Source organism: Kogia breviceps, chromosome 12 (assembly GCF_026419965.1).
Source record: "Kogia breviceps isolate mKogBre1 chromosome 12, mKogBre1 haplotype 1, whole genome shotgun sequence".
NCBI lineage: Eukaryota > Metazoa > Chordata > Mammalia > Artiodactyla > Physeteridae > Kogia > Kogia breviceps.
Genome location: NC_081321.1, coordinates 3,105,558 through 3,130,753, shown reverse-complemented (window position 1 = coordinate 3,130,753; position 25,196 = coordinate 3,105,558). Strand labels below are relative to the sequence as shown.

At 59.5% G+C, this 25,196-nt stretch overlaps 1 protein-coding gene across 11 annotated transcripts in view; it reads right to left on the bottom strand.

Moving 5' to 3' along the window:
* Positions 1–765: 765 nt before the first annotated feature.
* The window catches only part of TEAD4 (TEA domain transcription factor 4), a 69,545-nt gene continuing 45,114 nt past the window's right edge, over positions 766–25,196 (bottom strand). For 8 of the 11 annotated variants that reach the window (XM_067008534.1, XM_067008533.1, XM_059081400.2 and 5 more), the window contains 8 exons: positions 23,938–24,066; positions 22,899–22,942; positions 22,383–22,438; positions 19,978–20,129; positions 18,804–18,977; positions 6,641–6,781; positions 5,677–5,829; positions 766–5,578 (listed from right to left, as the gene is read on the bottom strand). In XM_067008534.1, coding sequence (XP_066864635.1) covers positions 5,465–5,578; positions 5,677–5,829; positions 6,641–6,781; positions 18,804–18,977; positions 19,978–20,129; positions 22,383–22,438; positions 22,899–22,942; positions 23,938–24,066 — 963 coding nt within the window. In that variant the 3' untranslated portion in view covers positions 766–5,464. The remainder of the gene's footprint in view (positions 5,579–5,676; positions 5,830–6,640; positions 6,782–18,803; positions 18,978–19,977; positions 20,130–22,382; positions 22,439–22,898; positions 22,943–23,937; positions 24,067–25,196) is intronic. The other 3 variants (XM_067008537.1, XM_067008530.1, XM_067008531.1) reach the window with 2 other exon arrangements.

The following is a 25,196-nucleotide window of genomic DNA, read 5'->3' as shown; positions in this document are numbered from 1 at the left end:
GGACTCCTCGATCCTCGGATGGGAGAATTCAGGCCCCCAGGGTGGAGACGGGGCCTCACGCTCTCACCACTGCTGGCGCTCCGTCCTTCAAGGTCACTCACGTGCCCGCTTGAACAGACTCAGCAGCCACCGTCTGCGGGTGACCTGGCTTCCTGGAGAGGAAGGGCCTCCGGGAGGAGGGCAGGGGCTGGCACACGTGTCCCGGGTCCCGGGTCCCGGGAGCAGAGCCGCTCAGGTGAACTGGTAAAGTGGGTCTGGGTCCGTCAGTCCGCTGCAACTTGCGGTGCTGATTCTGGCTAGCCAGTGCCGTGGGCCCACTCACTCCCGGGCCAAGGGCTAAAATCAAGTTCCTAGGAGGCCGAAGTAGGGACCACGTCCTGCCAGGTGCGGCCTGGACCTCCTGCTTTGGTGGCTCTTCAAATCCAGGGGGTTTGAGCCAGTTGCTGCTTACTAAGCACCTAACACTCTGCGACCGAAACCGCGGCGCTCACAGAACGCGGAGCCTCGCAGGATGTGGGAGGCGATTGACTGGCTCGGATGGCCGCCGAGGCACATCCTCCCAAGGGCTCGGACTGGCTGGAACGTCACCCCGAGTGCAGCCCCTTCTCTTGTTCTCTCGGGGCGGCGGGGCGGGGCGGCAGGTGGTGGGCGGCTCTGAGTTGCTGCTCGCCCGGGCCTGGTCCAGATTGGATGGCTCTGTGGCGGCTGCTGTTTTGTGCTCTATCTCCTTCATTTCCATACAAAGAAATCACTCACACAAAGGCCTTTGTGTGTGGAGCAGACTTTACTGAAGATTTGGAGACAAAGGGGGTTTACATAGCAAAATACAAAAACCTTAAAGTGGAATATCAGACATCCATGAGCTCAAAGACACGCTTTTCTCCCGCTGGGCTCCAGCCTTCCACAAAGGGGCGCGCCCGCTACACCCGTCCTGTCTCAGGAAGTAGCACAGAAACCAGATTCTGGACAGTTTCTTATTCAGAGCGGGTTGGCCCTCCCTTTCGAGAGTTATTTCCTCAGTGAAGAACACCTGCTCCCCTGTTTCTGACCTCAAAGTGAGGAGGAAAGTCTGCCCGACCAGGAGCCCCGAGGCCTCCTCTCTGCCTTCTAAGGGCCATCGGAGCAGAGCGTTTGTCTCTCTAACGACGAGAGTGTGTGTGTGTGTCTACGTGGTGAGTGTATGTGTGTGTAGGCGTGTGGTATACGCCTATGTGTACGCGATGAGTGTATGAATGTGAGTGCATGTGTATACGCTGTGTAGGTATGTGGTGCATGTGTGTATGTATGGGTGTGTATACAGAGAGTAGGTATGTGGTGAGTGCAAGAGTGTGTGTAGGTGCATATAGTGCATAGGGGTGTGTGTGTGTGTATGCAGCGTGTGTGAGTTCTGTGTGAACACGTGAGCGTCCGTGGCCGGGGTGGGACGGTCCTCTCCGCCCGACTGGCCGCCTCGCTGCGTCCCGCGCCAGGTGTGGGCCCGCCCCCTCACAGGTGTGGACCTGCCCCCTCACAGGTGCGGTCACCTTCTTCCTCCCCCACACGCAGCCCACTTTATTCCCATTTCACACGTTACGAAGGTTCCCGGAGGGTAAGTCACTCGCCCAAGGTCACAAGACTCAGCCCTGACACGGCCTGGCTCCGGGGCTTCCGTTCTCAAGAACAACTTATCCAGAGCTACCTTCTCGTTTCCTACCTTGACCTACACGGCAGTAACGTCAGAGGGGTCAAACGCGGTGACCTCTGGGATGACCGGGAAAACCAAGCCCGCCCCCACTCCAGCTCGAGTCCCTCCTCCAGGCAGCTGTAGCCCAGGTGTGCGCTGGTGGCCCCGTCCCTGTGGGGCTCCCTGCTGTCGCCACGCCTGCTAACAAGGGACACCCGCCCCCCGCTCCAGCGCCCACTGCCCTCCGAGCCCCGTGGGCGCGCCGGGGAGCAGGTGCCCCAAGCTCGCACACACAGCCCCGCACTTCTCACGCCCGGCTCCAGTCCCAAAAGGGCAGGGCCGCGTCACACACGCCTCCCAAACCCCTGCCGCATCCAGGAGGCCACCCTACCCTATGGAAGGTCGTTGGTGGTCACTGGGTCACTGTCTGCTGGGACATCGGACTCCACGGGTCAGGCACCCATGCTGTTTCCACGCCCCCGCCTGCTGACTCCTGATGGTGTCAGCAGAGTCCTATCCTGCAGGCTCGGGGACACCCACTCCCGCCCCCCTCCCAGGCCCAAAAGGCACGGGTCACACACCTTGCACACGGGCACCCTTCAAACGTTCATCAGGCACCTGCTGTGTTCCAGACGTGGGTTCAGATTACAGAAAGTGACAGAGCAGGGCAGCTACAGTCTCCCCACCCAGATGCTGAGTCCAGGGGGCGAGACTGACTCGGAAACAAGGACACGCACTGCTCTGTGGTCCACGGCCACCCAGTGCTGTTTCCCAAAACATCAGACCCCACAGTCTTACTCCCTTGCTTAAAATACTTCCAGGACCTCCCATCACACGGAGAAAAAGCCAAAGCCCTTCCCGAGCGCGGGGGCAGGGCCTGGGCCGGACCTGGGCCTGCATCTCCGGGCTCCTGATGTGGCTTTCCTCGCTGTCCCCGGGACACGCGTCACGCCTGCCCCCCAGGCCCTGGCCTCGGCGCCCTCTCCTCCTGTCGGCACCCGTCAGTCTGCACGTCCTTCACCCGCTCACTTTGTCTTCCCTCCTCAATAAAACGCAAGCTCCCGGGGACCCCGTCTGTCTCGGCCGTCAGTACGTCCCGTGCCTGGCACGAAGCGGAAGTTAAATAAGCGCGTGTTAAGTGACGGAATAGATGCATTCAGACTCCAAGCAAGTTAGCCGGCCTCTCCAGACCCCACTTTCCTCATCTTTAAAACGGGGAGAGCACAGCACCCCCAGGTGAGCATGGAAGAGGTGACACAGGCCCTGTGTGCAGGGACACGTGGCAGGTGCGCTGACGGGTTGTGAATGGAGCGCTCTCGCCACGCCAGGACAGGAGCGACCGGCCCTTCTGCGGGAGGAGACGTGGCTCCACGCTGGCTCTTGAAGAATGAGTGACAGTTCTCCAGGGCCTGCTAGCCGGGGGACACGCGGTGCCAGGGCCAAAAGGCTGGGAGGGGCGCGGGGGGTGTCAGATGAGGCTGCAGGAGAGGCGGGGTCAGGTCGGGTCTCCCATTTGCGGGCCCCGAGGGTCACGGTCTGCACGACGCCGCGGGGAGGGGCGCCTGCATCTGTGTTCTCCGCGGCTGACCCGTTTGGACTTTCCAGCTCTAAGTAGGTTACTGTCCCTTAGGCTACTGAGGTCAGTTCCTAAAGAGAAGGGAAGAGTCACAGCCAGCACGTGGCCCCGACAGCTGCACTGGCAGCCCTCACCCACAATGCAAAACGAGGGGCCTAGTTTGTGCATCCGTCCCAGGGCCCAGAGGCTGCTCACACACGCTTCTCAGGCCCTTGCTGGAAGGTTCAGTCGTGCTGGGAGGGCGGGCGTCGCAAGCTCACCTTATTCTGACAGCCCCGGAAACAGGGGCTGACAGCCCCGGGGAGGGAGGGAGAGCCTTACCAGCCACTAACCAGAGGAGGATGTGTGAGTGCTTCTCAGGGACCCCAAGGCCCCCTCCGCATCACATCATCCATAAGGGAGAGCCAGGTCCCCGCACACAGGAGGGTCACACAACTTAGCATGGAGCCCAGCAGCCGTCCACAGGTGGCTTATCTAGACACTGCCCCTCTTTCAAGGGGCAGCCCCTCTCAATTTCCCCCTCTTCCCCAAACCTTCCACGCCCTGCCCCCTCCCACCACTGAACTCCAGGTGCTCTGAGGACCGCTCACCCCACTTAAGAGTTTCCCAGGCTGACTTCTCACATGGCAAGGAGTCAGATGCTATGAATAATAACGCATATGTATCTAACATGCTTGTGTGCTTGGCACCGTGCTAGGCACTCTGCATACACGAGGTAGGTACTGTTGTTATACCCATTTTACAGATGGGGAAACTGAGGCACAATGAAATTAGGTAGCTTGCCCCAAGGCCACACAGCTAGTCTGTAGCTGAGCACCAGGATTCCAATCCTAGCAGCCTGACTCCAGAGCCCTTGCTCCTAACCGCTCTGTCACACCTCCTCAACGTCATCTTACTCGCTTCTTATCCTCATACATCTCCCCGAGTGCTGGGCACACACAACACCTGCAGGTTGAATCTTGTTCCCCTTCGGCTCCAGGCTCCTGGAATTGTGGTTCCCCACTAGATATGGTGATGCCAAATGGCCGCTAGATGGCAGCAAAGAGCCAGGCCCCGAGCGCCCCGAGGGCAGGGAGAAGGGGATGGTAATCATGTTTACGGTATTTAGTGCTTCTAGCACCAGGCCCTTTACCAGCGAGATCTTTCTTCCTCACTAAGCCCATCCCCCTTTACAGGGAGGAAGGACACTCACGCTGAGACAGCTCGGGCAGGACTGAGGCCAGTTCCCAGGAGAAACAGACCAGGGAAATCCCTCTGCGGGTCCCCTCCAGGCGCAGGGGGGTGGGGGGCACAGAACCTGACCTTCGGGTAGGGAGTGGACGTAGGGAGGGCGTGGACGGCCTGGGCTGCTCCAAGGCGGCACCCAGCAGGCTTCTTGGATGGGAGGGGCTTGCGGTGAGACTCACAGACCATCCAGACTGCGTGGTCTCAGAAACTACGGGTCCAAAGCAGACCTCTGACCAACTGTCTTGGACTTCACCACCGCGGAGGAGGCCGCGTGACTCCGGCCTCACTGCCCACACTCAAAAGCTGGCTGCACCACTGCACTCCCACGCTCACCGTCTCGGGCTCCCCTGACCTGGGACCGCCCCCCCTCGCCCCCCCGCGTCGGCAGCCAGCATGGCCACGGAGACGGATGAAAACTACCTAAAGAGCTCTGACCGCGTCCACTTCCAGCCTCCCGAGAGTTCAGTCACCTCCACACCTGAAACCCACCCCCCGGGACTGGGCCGGGCCTCCCTGTCGGCTGTCCTGGGGCAGCAGCAGCAGAGGTGGCCAGGGCAGATGCCTCCATCACTCCCAGGTGGCCGAGGTGCCCACGCCCGCCCTCAGGCCTCCCAGCGTGGCTGGCAGCGGGGCAGCAGCGGCTCCAGTGCAGCGCAGGGGCTGTCCCATCTTGAGCTTCAGCACCTGGACGTTCCTGGCTGAGCCCACTGGGGCCTTGGCTTTGGGACCGCAGCCCAGGGCCGCTTCGGGGCCTTTTCCCAGCCAAGCCCCCCGCGGCTTCAGCCCCTCCCGAGGCTCACACAGCCAGATGGGGCCTCTGAAGATGCACAGATCTTGGGTTTATTGGGCTTGGGCACTGCAGGTTCAGGCAGTTTGTTCCTGGGTAGAAGAGCCATGACCTCAACTCTGTTGGTGCTCTGGGGGGGGCTGCCCCGCGGGTCCCCTCCCCACGTCCCTGCGCACACGATGTCCTGCCCCCCTCCCTGCTCCCCGGCCTCTTATTCCTTCACCAGCCGGTAGATGTGGTGCTGAGCCCCGTGCTCACTGGCCGACACCTCGAAGACGTACGCGACGCACAGCAGCGTCTCCTGCGTGTCTCTGTTGGTGACCACCTGCAGGGGGGAGGGGAGGAGGGGGTCGGGGCCCAGGTCCTCTCTGCCCGCCGCCACTCTCACCCCCCACCCCTGCGCGCACCCCGGCGCGCACACACCTGCAGGACGGAGAAGTTCTCCAGCACGCTGTTCATCATGTACTTCTCGGGCAGGTGCTTCAGCTTGTGGATGAAGTTGATCATGTACTCGCAGAGCGGCGAGCGGTGGATACGGTAGGAGTAGTGGCCGTTCTCGTAGCGTGCGTACTCGGTCTGCAGGGCCCGGGGACGGTGGGGCTTAGGAGGCCGCTGCCCACGGCCAGCCCGGCCAGCTCCACAACCCGCTCGGCCTTAAGTGGCGAGGACGGGCAGAGCCCAGGGAGCCCTCGAGACAGAGCACCCCCCGCCCCCTGTGACCCAGACGCCGGGTATCGGAGGAAGGAGCTTAAAGACGTGGAGACGGGGACGGAAGGACAGCTCAATCCCGGCCGCACCTGGGGGGGGTGGGCCACAGGGGCCCTGTGGCCACGGAACCGTCACGTGTGTGTAGCTACACATCTTGGCACACACACAGGCACGCACACCAATGAGTGCGTGTAAACGGATGGAACCTGACACAGGTTGGTGGGCTACTTGGGTGTCAACAGCCAGGTTTTGCTAACGGTCCACTCCAGGTGTGGGAGACGCTGCCATCGGGGGAACTGGGGAAGGGATCACCACGGCACGTGCATCCACAACGATCCCGGAATTAAAATTTCACCGGAAATAACTAACTTGAAGAGCTTCTCAGAGACCGCTGCCGCCCGGGCCCCACCCGAGGGGTCGTGGGTGAAGGGCTGTAGGGCGGCTCAGCTCTGGGGTGCTGGAACGGCTCCCCGCGACCTGGGGCCACAGGTGACACCCACTGGGATGGGGGGGGCAGGGGCTCTGCATGGGTTGGATGTGAGGTGGGCCGTCGATGATGAGGCACGGCGAGGGTCAGGCTGCATTCATCCGGACATATCTGGGCACAGAGGCGAGAAGCCCGGGCCGCAGGGGCGCGACGGTCTGGCGCCCAGGCAGGCGAGCGGCGGCACGTACTCACCTCCACCTTCTCCACCACCTGCTTGCCGAAGGAGCAGACCTTGGTGGAGCAGGCGATGGTCATGTTCTCGGGACTCTCGTACTGGCTGGACACCCCGTAGAAGGAGCCGCCCTCGCCCTCGAGGTTGGTGTTGAGGTCTGCCTGCAGGGGGACAAGGGGAGACCCGGGAGGGGCGGTAACTCAGAGGGGCCCTGTTGGGGGCGGCACCGAGGAGGCCTCTGGGGCCACAGCCCAGGCCCCAGGGCCAGGACGCCATCAGGGGGCTCAGAAGAAACATGGACACAGGACCTCAGAAAGCGCCCCCGTCCAGCCGCACGCGGGCCTGCTGTAAAGTCAGCTCGCGTGCCCCAAACGATGGCAAGATCCTGGGCCTGCGTCAGCTCCCGGACCTGCTGCCCGCCGGGTCCCAACAGCCCAGGCGGGGCCCCAAATCGGTCTTTAGAGCATTAGGGCCCTGCCGGTGTCCCTTCAGCGATGGCTCTGGGGGCTGGCCTCTCGCCATCTCTGGGGCACCGCGAGCCCGGCCACCTTTGACCTTCTGCATCTCTGTTCTGCCTCCGGACCGATCTCCCCGACACGGCCCTCCTTCCGCTGGGCTCCTCTGCAATTGCTCTGAGAGCTCTGTGCCCAACACAAGTCCGGTTAGCACCCTCTCACCGAGCCCCTTTGCCAAAGGGAACCCCTTCCCCAGCCTGGCGTGGGAGCCCCCGGGCCTCTGGTCAGCTTCGTGCCTGAAGGCAGGGTCCAGGGCACCTCCTGCTGTATGTTGCGGCGATTTGAAGTTGCCCCCCCAGGAAAGGTGGGTAATAAGACTCATGACTTCACACCCACTCCCTGCGAGGGGGACAAGGCAGGACGGGGGCCTCAGTTTGGTCTCAGGCTCCCAGACCGCGGGCCTTGGCCAAGGCCGCGGAGTTGGTGAGTCACGGGCCCTGGGAACTCAGGCTCCAACTCTGCTGCTCCTCCCACCCAGCCGAGAGACGCTGGGGGAGGCTGTTCGGTGCCTCGGCGAAGCCCCCAACCACTGAGGGATCCCCACCCCGGAACCGGGGCTCCACAGCAAATCACCCCATTTGAGTCAGGGTGCTAACAGAACAGCTTCAGACTCAGAAGCAGTGTGCAAACAGATCACAAAAGGCTTATGCTTAGGGGGAAGCCTCTCCTCCCATCCGCACAACTTGTCCCAAATCACTGCCCAGCGGGACCCAGAGTGCAGCCCCACAAACGCAGGGGAGCTCCTGACCGCAATAAGGATTCTGACGCCAAGGACTCTTCTGCACAAAGTTACAGGGAGCCCCAGAACTCTGGGAAGTTTCCAGCACGATGCGGAGCCGGGCCCCGGGCTCTTCTGCCCCTGGCCATTGAAGTCCTTCCTTTTCTCATCCTTTGAGGAAAGAAGTCTTCCAAGAGCAAGAACGCTCTCTAGACTGGCAGGGGGCAACTGTCTTAGGCACAGTAGAAATATTATACAGCCACACACTGTGTCGAGAGGGACCTGTTTTTCCTATTGTGAACTGACTACGGCATGGTGTTGAGCGGAAAGAAAGAAAAAAGCAGGTCATAAAGCAGAATGAGGATGTGTTACTTTTATGATGAAAATAAAGGCTGTTTCCATGGTGACCTAGATGGCACACATTTCAGTGTGCCCAGCAAGGGCTTTCATGGGGCCATTAGGAAGAAAGAAAAAAATGAATTACAGGGAACTCCCTGGCGGTCCAGTGGTTAGGACTCGGCGCTTCCACTGCAGGGGGCCTGGGCTCAATCCCTGGTCGGGGAACAAAGATCCCGCAAGCCACACGGCGTGGCCAAAAAAAAGAGAAAACCAAACTCCGAAATAAGCAGCAGTCTCCCCCATCTGTGGTGGGCGTGGAGCAGGGCAGGGGGTGCCCAGGGGCCTGTGGAGGTGGGCCAGGCCTTCGGTGGGCCGGGAATTAACTGCCGCTGTGATGGGCTGTGCAGTTAAACCTGGCCCCTGGGACCAGCACCAGCTCTCTGTCTCCTGTCCTCTCTACGAAGTCACGTGCTCCTCCTCGGACACCCAGTTTGTCCGACTTCCTCAAAAAGGCCTGGGGGACAGTTTGTGTGTGCTTGAGATACAGAAGCGCAGGGCAGGAACGTGGACCACCGTGCCTGGCAAAGAGCCGGCAGGGAGCCCGGCTCCTGGGGAGGGCAGGGAGCCGGACGAGGGGGCGAGGCCAGGACGTGAACTGACGTCTCCCACCGCCATCCTCCTCCTGACTGATGCTATTCAAGTACCACTCACCACACGCCCCACTCCACCCCTGACGGTTTCTTTTAAATCAACTCATTCTTTTTTTTTTTTTTTTTTTTGCGGTACGCGGGCCTCCCACTGCCGTGGCCTCTCCCACCGCGGAGCACAGGCTCCGGACGCGCAGGCTCAGCGGCCACGGCTCACGGGCCCAGCCGCTCCGCGGCACGTGGGATCCTCCCGGACCGGGGCACGAACCCGCGTCCCCTGCATCGGCAGGCGGACTCTCAACCACTGCGCCACCGGGGAAGCCCTCAACTCATTCTTATTCTAAGCAGTCGTATCCGTGACATCAGGGATTCTGTTCCTCCTGATAGATAAGAAAACAATCACCTAACTGTTAATGAAGAAATGTGACCCGTGCACTGTGCTCCGGGCTTGGGCAGGGCTGGCATGCCCTCCAGGGTCTCCCCAGCGCACAAGGTAGCAGCTGCCCAGCACCCCGCGGGGATGGGACGTGCCCGTCACCACCCTGTGCTGGCAGGGCCTGGCCTTGCCCCTTCCAGATGGTAAAGCACACTCGAGGCGGGAACCAAGCTCTCCCAGGGCTCAGGCCCGGCTCGCGGTGTGCCTTCCACAGAGTGGCACGTGGCTGTTGAACCGCTCCCCTCTCAGCGGCTCTGGGTGAGGAGCGGTCCTGTGCTCACAAGGGGGACCTCCACCTCCTGCACCCCTGTCAGTCCTCGGAGCCCCGCCCCGGCCCATAGACGCTCCAGGGGCTTCTGGCCTCACCTCCCACTCGCCTGGTCTTTGCAGGCACTCCGTTGCCCGTTTATCCTGCCTGGCCCAGCATGGCCAAGACGGGGGGGCCCAAAGAAGCTACGGTGTTGTCTCTGCTCTCAAGGAGTGTGTGACTTGTTGGGGAGCAGGTAGAACAGGTGAGCTGGTGCTTGAGAGAGAGAGAGAGAGAGAGAGAGAGAAAGGAGATGGGGCAGAGATCAAAGTCTCAGACGCCTCATCTCTCTCAGACGCTGGCGGTCCAGCATCTGCCCCAGAACCTACCCTATGGTCCCACTGCTTGGTCCCGGGGAACCCGGCCAGTGAAAAGCGCACGATCCACAGCACCTCACCATCCTCAGTGCCGTCCTAATTACGACTCACCACCTCCTGCAGCCCCACTGCGTACCCCCCCATCTGAGCACCTCCCCGCACACGCTCAGCGTCTCTACTTTCTCAGCCCGAGAGCAAAGCTGCCCCCCACGCTACCCTGAGAGTGTCCCCCCGGCCCCCTGCCCTCCACCCTATTCATAGCTACGGTGCAGTAGCAGCTCACAGGCTGGGCCTGGAACAGGTGCAGCGGATCGGGTGGCTGACAGATGAGCCGGGACAGCCGGGCCTGGGGGCCAAGGGGCTCAGATTCATTGTTATGGGCTGCTATGTGCCTGGGAGAACTGTCAGGGCCCTTCGACGGAGGAAGGTCTGGGGTACTGTCCTCCCAGCCCGGCCTCGGCCCAGCTCTGCCCGGCATTTTCAATCTGCAGACTGGAGTTAGTTCCCGGCCATCGGTGTGCAAGAGTCCCCTCTCCCGCTACCCAAGGACAGAGGCGGCCTCTGCTGGTCTCACATGTCCTGGGGGAGTTGGGAGCTTCTCAGCCCCTGCATCTCACACCCACAGAGCACAGCCTGACGCCCAACCTGCCCCCAATGCCACCGCCAGCTGGAACCGATGAGTCCCGGCGGGCCACGAGCCGACCGCTTACTACCCATCCCCACCAAAGAGAACGGTACCATCGGCAGGAGGGGGACAGGAGGCTGAGTTGGGACATCAAAGTCCTCCTCCCACTCCAAGCGGGCTCTGACCCACTCCGTGCCCGGGGCCTGGGGCCGGACGAGCAAACCGCCAGGCTTTGGGGCGGGGCGCGGGGGGTGTGTGTGGCGACACTGGCCTCTCCCGGCAGCATCCCTTCCTAATCGTGTGGTCAGTCTCACACCAGCTACAGGCCAGGGCGCAGGAGAAGAGGGTTCCAGACGGCTGGGGCGCCGGGGCTGCCTGGGAGGACCCCAAGTCCCGTGGTTAGCACGCAGGAGACCTTCCTCTCCCACATCCCAGGTCTGTCCTTCCCTGGCGCCTCTACCTTCCCCACACACAGGAGGAGAGGGACCGGATGACGGCCAAGGTGCCCTGGCCGCCCACGTGCCCACCCCCGGCTGAGCCCACTCATCAGGGTCCTCGGACGCAAGCCCCTCGCAGGCCCTCCGGAACGAAGTGCTGACTTCTCAGGTCGAGAAACAGGGCCCAGAGGAGCCGAGACTCCCTCGGGACACAGCTCTCCAGCTGGGCCCTCTGCCGCCTGCCTTGCTCTCCTGACATGCTGGGAGGGCTCCCTGGCAGCCCACTCCCTCCCACACAGAGCAGGCGAGACCTGCTGATTCTCCCACTCGGAACGCAAGCTCCCGTCGGGTCCGCGCGGCACGGGCTGTGCGCTCAGCCTGTGGACGGAGCATAGCGGCCCGGCGTGGAACCTGCCCAGCACCACCGTCTCCACCTTCTCTCCTCCCCTCACCCCCACCTCCAGCCTCCCCAGAGGCCGGAGGAAGGAGAGGACCAGGGCCGCGAGCCAGGTGGGAGAAGGGTCCTCTGGTCCTCCTCCCCACCTGCCAGCTCTGATCTCTGGGCAGGACACCCCTGCCCGTCTCCTGGAAGGGAAGCCTGGGCTCTAGAAGGGCCAAGAACCCCAAGTGCCCCGCTCGACACTGAACGCACAGCTGAGACTGCTCTCTCCCTGCCCCCACTAGTTGCCCTTCCTCGGGGGCTGGGGGCCCTTTTTTAGGCTATCCAGAGCCTTCTCCACCAGGAACAGGGGGAGCGTGGGACCGCGCGGGGGACCCCAGCCAGCCAGCGAGGCAGGATGGTCTGGGGTGATGGTTCCGAGCACACTCCCAGAGCTGGGCTGGCTGGCGCTGACCCTGGTTCTGTCACTACGAACTGGGCTGCCCGGCGGCACGTTCTTTCACCGCTCGGTGCCCCACCTCCCCCTGTACGGAACGAGGCCGTCAGCTGCACCTCCCTGCAGAGGTGTGGCCAGGATGAAACACGCTAGTACAAGTCAGGTTATGCACAGTGCCTGCGGCCACCTTCCGCCGACCGCCTTGACCTACCTCGGCGTCTGCGTCACAAGAAGGACTACAGGAGCAAGGCTTGCCCAGCCTGGGGGTCTCAGAGCCAGACCCTTGCTTACTCCGTGCCTCAGTCTCCCCACCTGCGATATGGGGGCCTAGGATGGCTCTCATTTGGATGGTGGCTCGAAGAATACAGAATACTGTCACCAACCGAAAGAAGGCAGACGCTGGTGAAAAGGGCCCCCGGTGCGCTATCTGCCACAACCAGGGTGGTGTTCCCATACGCCTCCTGCCAGCCAGGCCTCCCTGGCCGGGGGTCACCTTAAATTGAACCCTCGGGGTAGCCGAGCCAAGGGCGCTCTTCCGAGTCAAGGCTGAGCCTGGACAGGCCTGGGGGGTGGGGGAAGGAGCGGGAGACAGAGGGCGTAGGCTCCCCTAAGGAAAGGCCAGGAACCTCCCTGGACACACAGCAGGAGGTGGGAGGTGCCACCGCTGGCCGGATGGCTGGCGCCAGTGCTAGTTGGCTGCTGACAACCAAGTCACTTGGTTCCAACTCCCATGTTCAGGGCTGGAAGGGAGAAGAGGGAGAAGAAAAAGGGAAATGAGATGGTTTAAGCCCTTCCTGAGAAAAAGGAGCCTGGCATCCTGCCTCGTACATCAGACTCTAAAGCCAGCCTCTCCGCTGAGGCCCTAAGGAGGCTGAGGTCTCTTTCTCGGCCTGTATCGCAGCTGTCAGTCTGGATGGCTAACGCATTTAACCGAGCACAGCTCTGGCCCTGCCCCATTCAACAACCTTCAAGGACTCCCCATTACCTAAACAAAGGGATGGTAAACATGTAGGAAATGCACACTACCCTCTCCTGCTGCACCCATGGCAGACATTACCAGTCAATCCAGGAAGGGCTCCCTCCAGATCTTCCTCAACCCAGCACTCCAAACAACGGCTACCGATCCATTAGCGGTGGCCCTCGTGGACCTCTGGTTAAAATGGGAGCCTGACCGTACAAGTTCACATTTCCCCGTCCAGAGAGCCAACAGGATGAGGGCAAAGACCTTTTTTTTTTTTTTTTTTTTTTGCGGTACGCGGGCCTCTCACTGTTGTGGCCTCTCCCATTGCGGAGCACAGGCTCCGGACGCGCAGGCTCAGCGGCCACGGCTCACGGGCCCAGCCGCTCCGCTGCACGTGGGATCCTCCCGGACCGGGGCACGAACCCGTGTCCCCTGCATCGGCAGGCGGACTCTCAACCACTGCGCCACCAGGGAAGCCCAAAGACCTTTTTTAATGTGCTGCACCACACACACAAAGAAAAGGGAGAGAAGACCAAACGGACAGGAGAATTCAACAAATTCCAGGGGACTGACAGTTGACGTGAACTAGGATGGCTTCTGCGGGGAAAAGGATGCAAGAAGAGTTACAGCCTGAAAGTGCCCTCAGAGGGGTGACGGGTGAGAAGTCAGCACCACCCTCGGGACGAGAGGGGCCAGGACAGTGATGGCCAGGGAGGCACAGGACATGACACAAGGAACCGGCTGAAAGGCTGTACGCTGGGTGGTCAGGCCTCCGGGCCCCCGCTCTCCACACATCAGGGGAAGAAATTAAACAGGAGGGCGTCAGGTCTCAGGGACACCAGGCATGTCAGAAGAGGGGGTGGGAGCCAGGGCATGAGGTGAACGCTGCCTAAGAAACAGTCAGCTCCCCTAGCTCTCTCCCCGCCCCACTGCTAGAATGTTCGTTTGTCCCTGCCGGGGGGGCGGTGGGACGGAGGACAGTAGGAGTCTTCTTTGGAGAAACTGAACCACTTCAGGACAGGAAAAGGTCCAGTAAATATGCTGACATTTACTACTGTCCTCAATAAAGCAGCTGGTTCCCCAACCCCGATCACCTGAAAGAGAAGCCCAGCAGGTAACAAGGCCCACACCTTGTCCAGAGTTCCCAGTCACTGGACATGGACAAATGGCCCAAACAACAAAAGGAAGGATACACTGGACTTCATCAAAATGGAAAAGGTTGTGCTTCAAAGGACACTGTCAAGAATGTAAAAAGAGGGCTTCCCTGGTGGCACAGTGGTTGAGAGTCTGCCTGCCGATGCAGGGGATACGGACGGGTTTGTGTCCCAATCCGGGAGGATCCCACATGCCGCGGAGCGGCTGGGCCCGTGAGCCATGGCCGCTGAGCCTGTGCGTCCGGAGCCTGTGCTCCGCAACAGGAGAGGCCGCAACAGCGAAAGGCTCACGTACCACAAAAAAAAACAGTAAAAAGAGGGGACTTCCCTGGTGGCTCAGTGGTTAAGAATATGCCTGCCAATGCAGGGGACACGGGTTCAAACCCTGGTCCGGGAAGATCCCACATGCCATGGAGCAATTAAGCCCGTGCGCCACAGCTACTGAGCCTGCGCTCTAGAGCCCACAAGCCACAACTACTGAAGCCCGTGTGCTTAGAGCCTATGCTCCGCAACAAGAGAAGCCACCGTAATGAGAAGCCCATGCACCACAAAGAGTAGCCCCCGCTCGCCGCAACTAGAGAAAGCCCACACAGCAACGAAGACCCAACACAGCCAAAAATAAATAAATAGTGCATATGATCCAGCAATTCCATGCCTAAGTATCTACCCAAGAGAAATGAAAAGCTATGTCCACACAAAGACATATATTAAGTTCATAGCAGCATTATTCACAATGGCCCAAAGGTGGAAACAACCCAAATGCCCACCACTGATGGATGAATGGATAAACAAAATGTGGTCTATCCAGACAATGGGATATTACTCAACCATAAAAAGGAATGAAGTCCTGATATGTGTTATAATATGGCTAAACCTTAAAAACTTAACATTAAGTGAAAGAAACCAGTCACAAAAGACTATATATTGTAAGATTCCATTTACGTGAACTATCTAAAAATGCTATAAAGACAGAAAGTAGACTAGTGGTTGCCTAAGGCTGGGGGGTGGAGGTGATAGCTAATGGGTTTGGGGTTTATTTTGGGGGTGATGAAAATGTTTTAAAATTAACTGGTTGCACAACTATGTGAATATACTAAAAATGCTGAATTGTACACTTTAAGTAGGTGAATTATATGGTAAGTGAATTATATGGCAATAAAGCTGTCAAAAAAATAAGGACCAAAAAATCTGGCCAAGAATTATAGACATTTGAGAAAATCCTCCAGCTTGAAAGACAAAGACCCAAACAGACAGAAAAAAGGACTAAAAGGAAACAAAGGGAGCAGAAGAAAACTTTAAAAATAGCCATGAAACAAGATCAGGATGCAATCAAAGAAGAAGGAGCTCTTAAAAATTAAAAACTTCAGGCTTCCCTGGCGGCGCAGTGGTTGAGAATCCACCTGCTGATGCAGGGGACACGGGTTCGTGCCCCAGTCTGGGAGGATCCCACGTGACGCGGAGTGGCTGGGCCCGTGAGCCATGGCCACTGAGCCTGCGCGTCCGGAGCCTGCGCTCCACAACAGGAGAGGCCACAGCAGTGAGAGGCCTGTGTACCGCAAAAAAAAAAAAAAAATTAAAAAATTAAAAAAATAAGGGGCTTCCCTGGTGGCGCAGTGGTTGAGAATCCGCCTGCCGATGCAGGGGACACGGGTTCGTGCCCTGGTCCGGGAAGATCCCACATGCCGTGGAGCGGCTGGGCCCGTGAGCCATGGCCGCTGAGCCGGTGCGTCCGGCGCCTGTGCTCCGCTACGGGAGAGGCCACAACAGTGAGAGACCCGCATACCACAAAAAAAATAAAAAATAAAAAAAATAAAAACATCACAGTCAAAATTAAACATTCGATACAAGGGGTGGGGTGGGGGTGGGCAGAGAATGCCACCATAGTCCATTAATCTATTTCACCACTAAATGTACAATGCACCAAGATTTTACAAACAATTAAGAAAAAAATGCCATCAATTAAACTACAACACATCAACAATTGAAGAGTTGTTCATTTTCTGTAGTAATAGAACCCTGATTTTATTCAGAATGGCAATTTACTTAACTAAGAGAGTACATTTCCCTGGCTCCTTTGCAGCTACCTGCAAACAGACAACTAATTAAGAGTTGTGTGGGCCTTCAGGAAGGCTCCTTAATGGGAACTAAGTTGGCTTTCCCCTTTCCTGATGCCTGAAAAATGGATGTGATGGCTGGAACCCCAGCAGCCTTGACCTTGAGGACAGAAGCCACACACTGAGGATGGCAGATAGAGAAGAGTAGGGTCTCTGGTAATTTCACGGAGCTGCTGGACCAGACCTGGACATTCTATCTCCAGACTTACTTTACATGAAAGAAGAACTATTCATTCATGCCAATGTTACTTTGGGTTTTATGTAATATTCACTCAGATTCACTCTTAATTAGAAGATAAAGTTAAGAAAGTCTCTAAGAAAATGAATTGGAAAATAAATAAATGGTAAAAATCAGAGAGGATAGGTCCAGGATATCCAACATCAGACTAACAGGGGTTCCTGGAAAAGAACACAGAGAAAACAAAGAAAAAGAAATAATATAAGTAAATTTACCGAATTGAGAGACTCTCATCTCACTGCCTGCCAAGTACCTGGCTCAAAAATAGGAATAAAGGGCTTCCCTGGTGGCACAGTGGTTGAGAGTCCGCCTGCCGATGCAGGGGACATGGGTACGTGCCCCGGTCCAGGAAGATCCCACATGCCGCGGAGCGGCTAGGCCCGTGAGCCATGGATCCCAAAGCTCATCAATGTGAAATTTAACGTAAGGAACAGAGAGGAAATGCAAAACTCCTAGAGGCTAAAGAAAACCGAGTTACACAACAAAGAACAGAGAATTAGAATACTATCAGACTACTCTTATAAGACATTGGAGCAACCAAAAAAATGATTCTTGAAAATCACTTCTAGGGAAAATCATTTACGATGGAGATTCTGTACCCAAACTATGAATCAAGTACTGAAAATAAATGACATTTCAAACAGGTAGACTTAGAACCTTTATCTACCATGCACCTTTTCTTAGGAAGGTACTAGAGAATGTATTCCAGCAAAATGAGGGGGGAACACCAAAAAAGAGAGAAATATGAGATCTAGGAAACTGTAGATTCAAAATAGAGGAACAGTTAACAGAGGTCCCAGCACAGCTGTTGAGCAGGCCTGGAGGAAAACCAGTTCACACTGGAGCAGAACAGAGGCATCCAGAAGGAGAAAGGGACAAAGGATAAATTATCTGATAGGCTTGAGCACTGGGTGAAAAACAATTTTTAAAATTTTATATGTTGGTTATGATAGAACAATTTGTAAAATTTTTTTAATAATAGGTTTTTTAGAAATGTGCAAGCAAAAGAGCCTTTTATTTTTAGGAAAAAACAAAAAGTTGCACAAGAAATGAAATGTAATCATTACACACTCTGGTGGTCAATCTATGTTGTCCCAAAATCTAAACACTGTATTGCTTTGACTGAATGATAGAACTTACTGGGACGATGAGGGGGAAAGTGGTACAAATATAGCCAATGTCTTTCTACCGTATATACACAATACATAGTCGTGATATCAAAGTGTAGCAATATAAGCAGATATTTAGAACTAAGGAGATAAAACCCAGAATAAACAGTGACATTTTACAGTGATTGCCTCTCGGGACTGGGCTTGGGGTTGCGAGGAGGTGTACGAGAACCTGACCGTTTTCATTTATAAGCCTCTTGGTATTAATAACTATGGACATGCACTGATTTAAAAATAAGATAAAGTAAAAGAAACTATTGCCTATTTTTCATCCCAGCATAGAATCAAATCCAGACCTTTGCAGGATCAGGACCTTCCAGGATCTGACTCACCTCCCCCGTTTTACTTTCCGAGGTTCCCTCTCCTACACGTTTACCCATGACTAGCCTCCCCGGAGGCCCTTCCCCTATTCTGCTTAACTCCGCCCGTCCCTGAAGGCCCAGGGCTCGGCTCGCAGAGCAAGCTGTCCCACAAGGACAAACACTGAGCCTCTTCAGGATCCGGGCCCTGGGTCTCCGTTCCTGCCTTTTCTGTGGACAGCCAGCCCCACAGATTTGGTTGGGGATGAGGGCTGGGCTAAGAGCTCCTAGCCAGGGACCAGTAAGCCACCTGGAACTGCATGTACACTTTCGTGTGAATATGCCCACTTCTAGGAAAAGCACAGCTTTCAGGTTATCAAAGTGGCCCGAGACCAAATAAAGGCCCAGCTTCCGGGCTCTGAGACGATTCGGAGGCTCTGGTCACCAGCCAGGATTTCCTTCACTTCCTCCCGCTGGCTTCTCCTGCCCTGTCCCTCTTCCTGGCATCCCTTTTCTGTGGGTGCTGGGCCCCTGGAACAGGTCCCATACCTCCTGGTCTTGGAGGAGGTTTCGAAAGAAGGAGGCTCTACCCACACAGCACCCATGCAGGGGTGAGCTAGGGAGGGCGGCGGAGGCCCAGCTACGGGCTGAGCTCGTGGAGAAGCTCGGTGTTTCTTTGGGGATGACCCAACCGAAGCCTACCGTCCACTTCTCCAAGCCCCATGCAGCCCAACGGCTGCCCCGCTGCGGGCCTGGAAACCTGGGCATTGAAAGCCTTGGGTGACTACCCCTCAGGTCTCCCGCAGGTCCTCTCTGGCACCACAGACCCCTTGAGGCCGCACTTCTGCCCGGGCGTGACCATCCCCCGCCATCAGGAGGGGGCCTCCCTCTGCGGCACCAATGGCCCCATCCGGTCCGAGCTTCCGGCACCAGAGGGGGCCGCTCGGCGCTGGCCCTTCACTCGTTCTGCGTGTGCCAGGTTCCCCCGCCGCCAAGGCCCAGCCCTCCTCCTTTCTCCCTGCGGGTCATCGACGTGCTGGGGTGGGAAGGAGGAGCTCGTCCAAGGCTTACCCAGAATTTCACGAGGAAAAAGGCGTTGGAGGGTCCCCGTTCAAAGAGCTCCTTGAGGCCACCCTTCCTCTCCGGGAACTTGTCGTAAATCTGGCGGATGTCCACGGCTTCGAGGTAGGGGTCGCTGTAGCTGGGGCTCGACTGGCCGATGTGCACGAACAGGTGCTTATTGTACTGTGGACAGAGAAGAACTGGTCTGAGGGGCCATGGGGGCAGCGGGGCAGACAGACAGACAGACCGGGGCTCGGAGCCCGGCCAGGGACGCCACGGCGGGGGCCTCAGTTTCCCCTCTGGTAAAACGGAGCCGGTAGAAGGGCTGAGCGTAAAGCAGAGTCGACAGGTGTCCAGCAGCCGGGGCAGGGTGACCCCCAGCAGGTGCTCTCGGTACTTTCTGGTCGCTATTTGTACCGAGTCTTGACTCTGTCGCTAACATCCTTAGGCGGCTCCTTTTCTATCTCTGGACCCCCGTGATCTCGTCTGTGACGGAAAACCAGCGGCCCATACGGGGGGTGCTCCCCGCCCTGGCGGCGGCTGTGGTCCCTCGCTGCGACTGAAGAAGAGCCGCTTCTTTCGCGGTCCATGCTAGGTTCCTCATCTAAACCATAAGCTTGAAAATCTCAAAGTCAAATGGTCAGTGAAGTCCCCTGACGCTGGCATCCTGTCCACCTGGCCAGGTGCTCCTCTGAACTTCGCAGGTGATGCCGGCCACCCAGGGGGGCGGGATGGGGGCGGGCTGCCCCTCCTGATGGCGTTCCTGAGGACACGGGGCCACGGGGAAAGGGCAGAGCAGCCTGCGGGCGGGGGCTGGGACCAGTGCTTCGAGCGGACGGACAGGTGAGGCATGGCGGAGCAGGGAAGGGGCAGAGCCTCGCGGGGGGCGGGGGGGGGGGGGGTACGGGATGGGGCACAGCAAGGTGCAAGGGCGTAGGGGAGGGAGCCGAACGAGAGCCCGGGGCAGAGGGAAGGTCCGGTGCGAAGGAAGCGGGGAGGGAGGGGATGGAAGGATAAGGGGGTGGAAAGGAGCAAGGACCCTGAGTTCGGCCCGAGGTGGAGCGGGGCAGAGAGCAGGGCGGGAAAGCCAGAGCAGGAGGAAGAGAGCCGGGGGAAGCACGGGGCGGCCGCCCCAGGAATGAGGACCGGGCGGGAGAGGGGCCCGATGGAGGCCAGGACCTACCGTTTCGGGGTCTTGCTGCCGCTCCAGGAAGGCAGAGAACTCCAACATCCAGAGCTTGGGGCTGGCCACGCTGCGGCCCTGCCACGGGGGTGCCGGGGGCGCGGAGGGTGCCGGGGGCGCGGATGGGGTGGCTCCGGCGGGAGACTCGAACCCTGCACACAGTGGACGGCACATGGGAGCTGGTCCACAGGGCCTGCCTGCCGCACCCTCTGCCAGGCCCCCAGCCCCTCCGGCGGGACCCATGCTGGCTGGGGGACCTGCTGTCTGCCTTAACGGGGTCTCCCAGCGGGAGGGTGCGCAGACAGAGCCCTGGCCAGCGGTCCAGGGGCAGCCCTGGCGGGGAGCTCAGCCTGGAACACCTCAGTCCCCTCGGGCCCCTGCACGGAACTGCATTCAAGGGAGACGGGATGCTGGCTGGGGTTGGGGGGTGGGATGCCTGCTGGACCCAGGGTTTCCAGGGCAGCCTCCGCTTGGTTCCTGCCCTGGAGGAACTTCTGGTCCAGCCAGGGAGACGACCGGACCAACTATTACCATGACATGAGTGTCTGCTGTCCAGCCCCTGGGACAGTGCCCGGCCCAGAATAGGCACTGGCTGCTGGCTGGCGAGTACGTGAAGCAATGAAGGTGAGGAAAACGGACAAGGAAGGCGCTCAGCACAGTGGGGGAGGGGGGCTCCTAGCCCACCTTGAAGATCGTCAGAAAAGGCCACCCGAAGGTGATGCTGGAAAAGGTTACGGGGTAAGAGTGGGAGGCAGCAGGTGCAGACAGGGGAAGGCGGCTCCAGGCAGAGGGCACGGGGCCGGGAGACGCGCCGTGAGCTCGGAGGCTCCGTCTGGCAGGCGTGACGGGGAGGGCGGGTCTGTGCCTGGGCTGGAAACGAGGCTGAAGAGACGGGCCCTGGCTGCTAGGTAAGGGGTACGGGTTTCAGCCTGAGCTCAGGAGGGCTATGGGAGGATCTTAGGCAGGGCCGAGGAGCGACCAGCTGTGCATTTCTGAAGATCCTGTTCCGCGTGGGGCGGCGGGGGGGACTGGGCTGGGGCGAGGTGGACCAGGAGCGCAGGCCTTGTGGGTTTTTGCCAAGAGGGAAAATGAAGAGGGCAGTGGAGTGAAGTGAAGGGGACACAGGAGGGACGTGGAGGGAGCAAGACCCCGGGGCCTGGTGGCAGATGGGACGAGAGGGGGGTGAGGCAGGTACGCCAGAAGCCAGGGGAGGAAAGAGACAAGGGGCGGCGGGGTGGGGGATGGACCGTGCCGGTGTTTCACGGGTGGAGCCGAATCACTCGTTCACTGGCTCAAGCGCAGCGTGTGCACACCGGATGCGGCCCGGCACACAGAAGACACCAGCCCCGGACGCTGTCCAGGGCACTCAGCGTGACAATGAAGCTTAGACTGTGTCCTGAAGGCACCGGGGAGCCACTAACGGATTCTAAGCTGGAAGCAGCACGGTGAGATTGATGCTTTAAAAAGATGACGAAGGGACTTCCCTGGCCATCCAGTGGTAAATAATCCACCTTCCAGTACAGGGGACGCGGGTTCGATCCCTGGTTGGGGAACTAAGATCCCACACGCCGCGGGGCAACGAAGCCCGCGCGCCACAACTAAGACCCGACGCAGTCAAATAAATTTAAAAAAAAAAAAAAAGATGACAGGCGAGTTACAGGGGGTAAGAGTGGGGATGAGACTGCAGACGGGGTGGGGGAGCCGTGAGGGGAGAGCACAGACTAGAGGGGGTGGGCGGCCCCCAAGCAGCCATCAGGAACCCAGGAGGGTGGCAGGGCCCGCTCTCAGGGCAGGAAAGGCCAGGTCCCCGTGCAGGCAGGAGCCATTCCCAAGCCAGGAAAGGAGGGTGAGGGCGAGAGGAGGCGCGGAAGGCGGAGGGACCTTCCTGAGAAAGAGGCGGGGACAGAGCGCGTCACGTGCGCGGGGCAGCCGGGAGCTCCGTGCTGCCCGGCTGGACCTCCGTCTGCCGCACGCCAGGAGCCTTCCCTCTGCTAACCAGGGGCTCCGGGCTGGAAAGCCATGCTCTGCTGGACCCCCATCTTGAAGGAGAGGATTACAGTGTCACAGAGGGGAGCCATCCCAGGAGCCGAGCAGGACGGGGCGCACATGCAGGCGGAGTGGCCACCCCGGGGCACAGGCACTGCCCCTTGAGCTGTGTGCACCCTTGCCGGCCTGGAGCCTCGCTGGGGAGGGGCTTGGGGAGGAGGGGCAGCCCCGGGGCGCAGGGGGCTCGGCTCCCGGAAGAGGGTCGAGGTGGGGCTGGGCGATGGGGCGCACGGTGTGAGCACGTGTGCCAAGGCAGCATGTACGGGGGCTGCCAGAGGCGCCCGGCAGTCGGGGCCTGGGACCCGGAGCAGGAGCCCCAGGGGTGTGATGCACGAGGGAGGCAGAGCCCGCTGACCCACCTGGCAGAGGCAGTGATGGCTGCACAGCGTAGGTTTGCTGGGAGAAAGGTTTCACACTGTGGGGGACGAGAGAGGACGCGTGGGCCTGGGGGCAGGTGGCAGCCCTAGAGCCTCGGCCAGGCTCCAACGCTGTCCTCAGTGAGGCAGAGGCCGGGTGGTCAGTGGCCCTGGCCTCCCGCTCCCTCGGGATTCTGGTCGACCCACAGAAGCAGCAGGTCTGTTGGGAAAACCCACCCCTCCTGCCTCCCCCCAGGCCAGCCAGAGGGCTGGTTCCTAGCCTCCTCCCCTCGGGGTCCCGAGCTCGGGTTCTGCTACGCCCTGGATAGACCGGGGCTTCAGCAAACGCCGCCCCAGGGTGCCCGAGAGCAGGAGAGCCTCATCTGTAAGCACAGGGCCGTCCAGAAAGGCTGAGCCCAGACCGCGGCTCTCCCACCCTGCGGCCCGGGTCAGCGACACGAGTTCACGGGCTCAAGTGCAGCCCAGGGAGCAACGGGGCAGCACGGCGGCCATACTCACTCGTGGGACGTTCCGGCGTGGCCCGGCAAAGCTCCTTGCCAAAACTGAGGAGACAAAAGCACACAGTCAGCAGAGCCCAGTGTGCGCGGCCGGTGGCGTCGAGACAGAGACTGGGCGGGGCTCAGCTGGAGGGCGGGGCTCAGCTGGAGGGCGGGGCCGGGCCGGGGCCTGGGGCCTGGGAAGGGTGCCTGCCTAGAGCCACGCAGCACGGCTGCCAAGGACCTCCAGCCTCTGGAACGCCCGCCGATAAGGGGCTCCCGGGAGAAGCCCCAGGCTTGCAAACACGGCACTAGTCCCCTTCCTCGGGGACAGATGCCTGGTGACAGTGGCACACAGGACTCTCAGGAGATCTGGAGTCAAGCACCCTATTGAGACTCGAGGGCCCCTGAGTCACGTGTGCACTCGTTTGTCCCGTCGTCCTGTCCATTCAACGCCCTGCTGGACTAGCGGCCTCTGGACACACTCGGAAAGATGCTGGACGAGAAGCTCCCCGGACACGGGGCCTGGGGCGGTGCGTCAGCCCTCACAGCCTGCAACACCCTGGGAGGACTCAGCCCGGGGGAGGAGGGGCCTCTCTGGACTATTCTTAGAGCGGGACCCACCTGGCCACGGCCAAGAGACCCATTCTCAGTTTAAAATTCGAGAGGACTTCGTTCCTGGACGTCAGCCCTTTCCCTGGAAGGAGCCCCTGAGGGCTGGGGGGTGACGAGGCTGAGCTGGGGGCGGGGTAGAGGGGCTCCTCAGAACACGCCGGTGCTGCCCCGAAGCCGGGCCTCACCTCCTCTCCTGTAAACGGGGCCAACTCTGCAGAGCCCCTGTGTGGCCGTCTGACGGGGCGGCCGCACCCCTGTCACTGCCAAGGCCTCCAGGAGGGCAGTCCTGGCAACCGCACGGCCCCTCGGCCCTTGGTCTCTCCTTCCCCCGCTCTCCTGGCCCAACAGGACTCAGGTGAGGACCTTGGTGTGGCCAGTGCCTTGGAAGGGGGAGGAGTGAGAAGGACGGGGCAGGCCGGCCTCCGACTCCAGGCAGCCCCACTTACCCCTGAGACCGCCGGGTAGCCTGGGCCCCGGGTGAGGGCCATTTTACTGTGGAAGGCTGTGGCAGAGATGATCTGGGCGGACGACATGGAAGCCATGCTCTGCAGGGCCTTGTCCTTAGCTCCCTGATCCTGGGGAGACATGGAGGGCGGCCTCAGAGTGGGCACCGCGGCAGGTCGGGAGAGGCGGGCCCAGCTGGCGACAGGGAAGCCAGACCCTGGACTCGGCCCCGGGGCCTAGGCTCCCGTTCCTGCAGGGCCGTGAACCGGTCCTGTGACTTGAGTTAAGTCACTCGGTGGCTCTGATCACTTTCCTCATCTGTCAGAGGGGCACAACGCTTGCCCTGCCGGCCGCATTAGGGTTTAAAGAGACTTTGGAGGCCACCTGCCAGACCATGGCTCTCCCGTTACCATCCTCAGGGACACAGGGACCACCCAGGTCTTGCTCACCTCCACACCAGGGGGTGCTGGGGCCTCAGCTGGCCCTTGGGAGATGGTGCACGAATATCTGTTGGGCAGCGGTCAGCCTTGGTCACATGGACGGTGCCATGGGACAGCCCCCTGTGGCCCCCGTCCCAGCCCTGGCCTGTGGATCTCTACTGTACCACGGGCACCCACGGCTCCCGAACGTTTTACGTGTCAGGATGCGAATACCAACTATCGCCCTCTACGGTCCAAAGACCCCCCCCCCCAAAATGGGTTCACCCTGCAGAGGCTCTGAACAAATCAGCAGTATGACCTGCTTATAATAATAATAGTAATAATACTTGGTTACTACTTGTATTAGCCAGCGGTCCCCCATCCCAAAGGTCTTCAAAACCAATAAGACAACATACTGTATGTCAGAAAGCCTAGTGGGTCCAAAGGAAGACCACACATACAGATGAGCAGCAAGTATTATTCAGGATGGGTAGCATTACTGGAGACAAAAGGTTGGTTTATGTCAACTCGGGGACTCTGATTAGAAATTCTGTATCTTTATGATGAATTTTTTTTTTTTTTTTCTTTGCGGTACGCGGGCCTCTCACGTTGCGGAGCACAGGCTCCGGACGCGCAGGCGCAGTGGCCACGGCTCACGGGCCCAGCCGCTCCGCGGCACGTGGGATCCTCCCGGACCGGGGCACGAACCCGCGTCCCCTGCATCGGCAGGCGGACTCTCGACCACTGCGCCACCACGGGAGCCCCCATGAATTATTTTTTAAAAGGGAAAAATAAGTGGGCCCTTTATTTAATAATCAGATTGGTGGACCCAAATCTGTCCT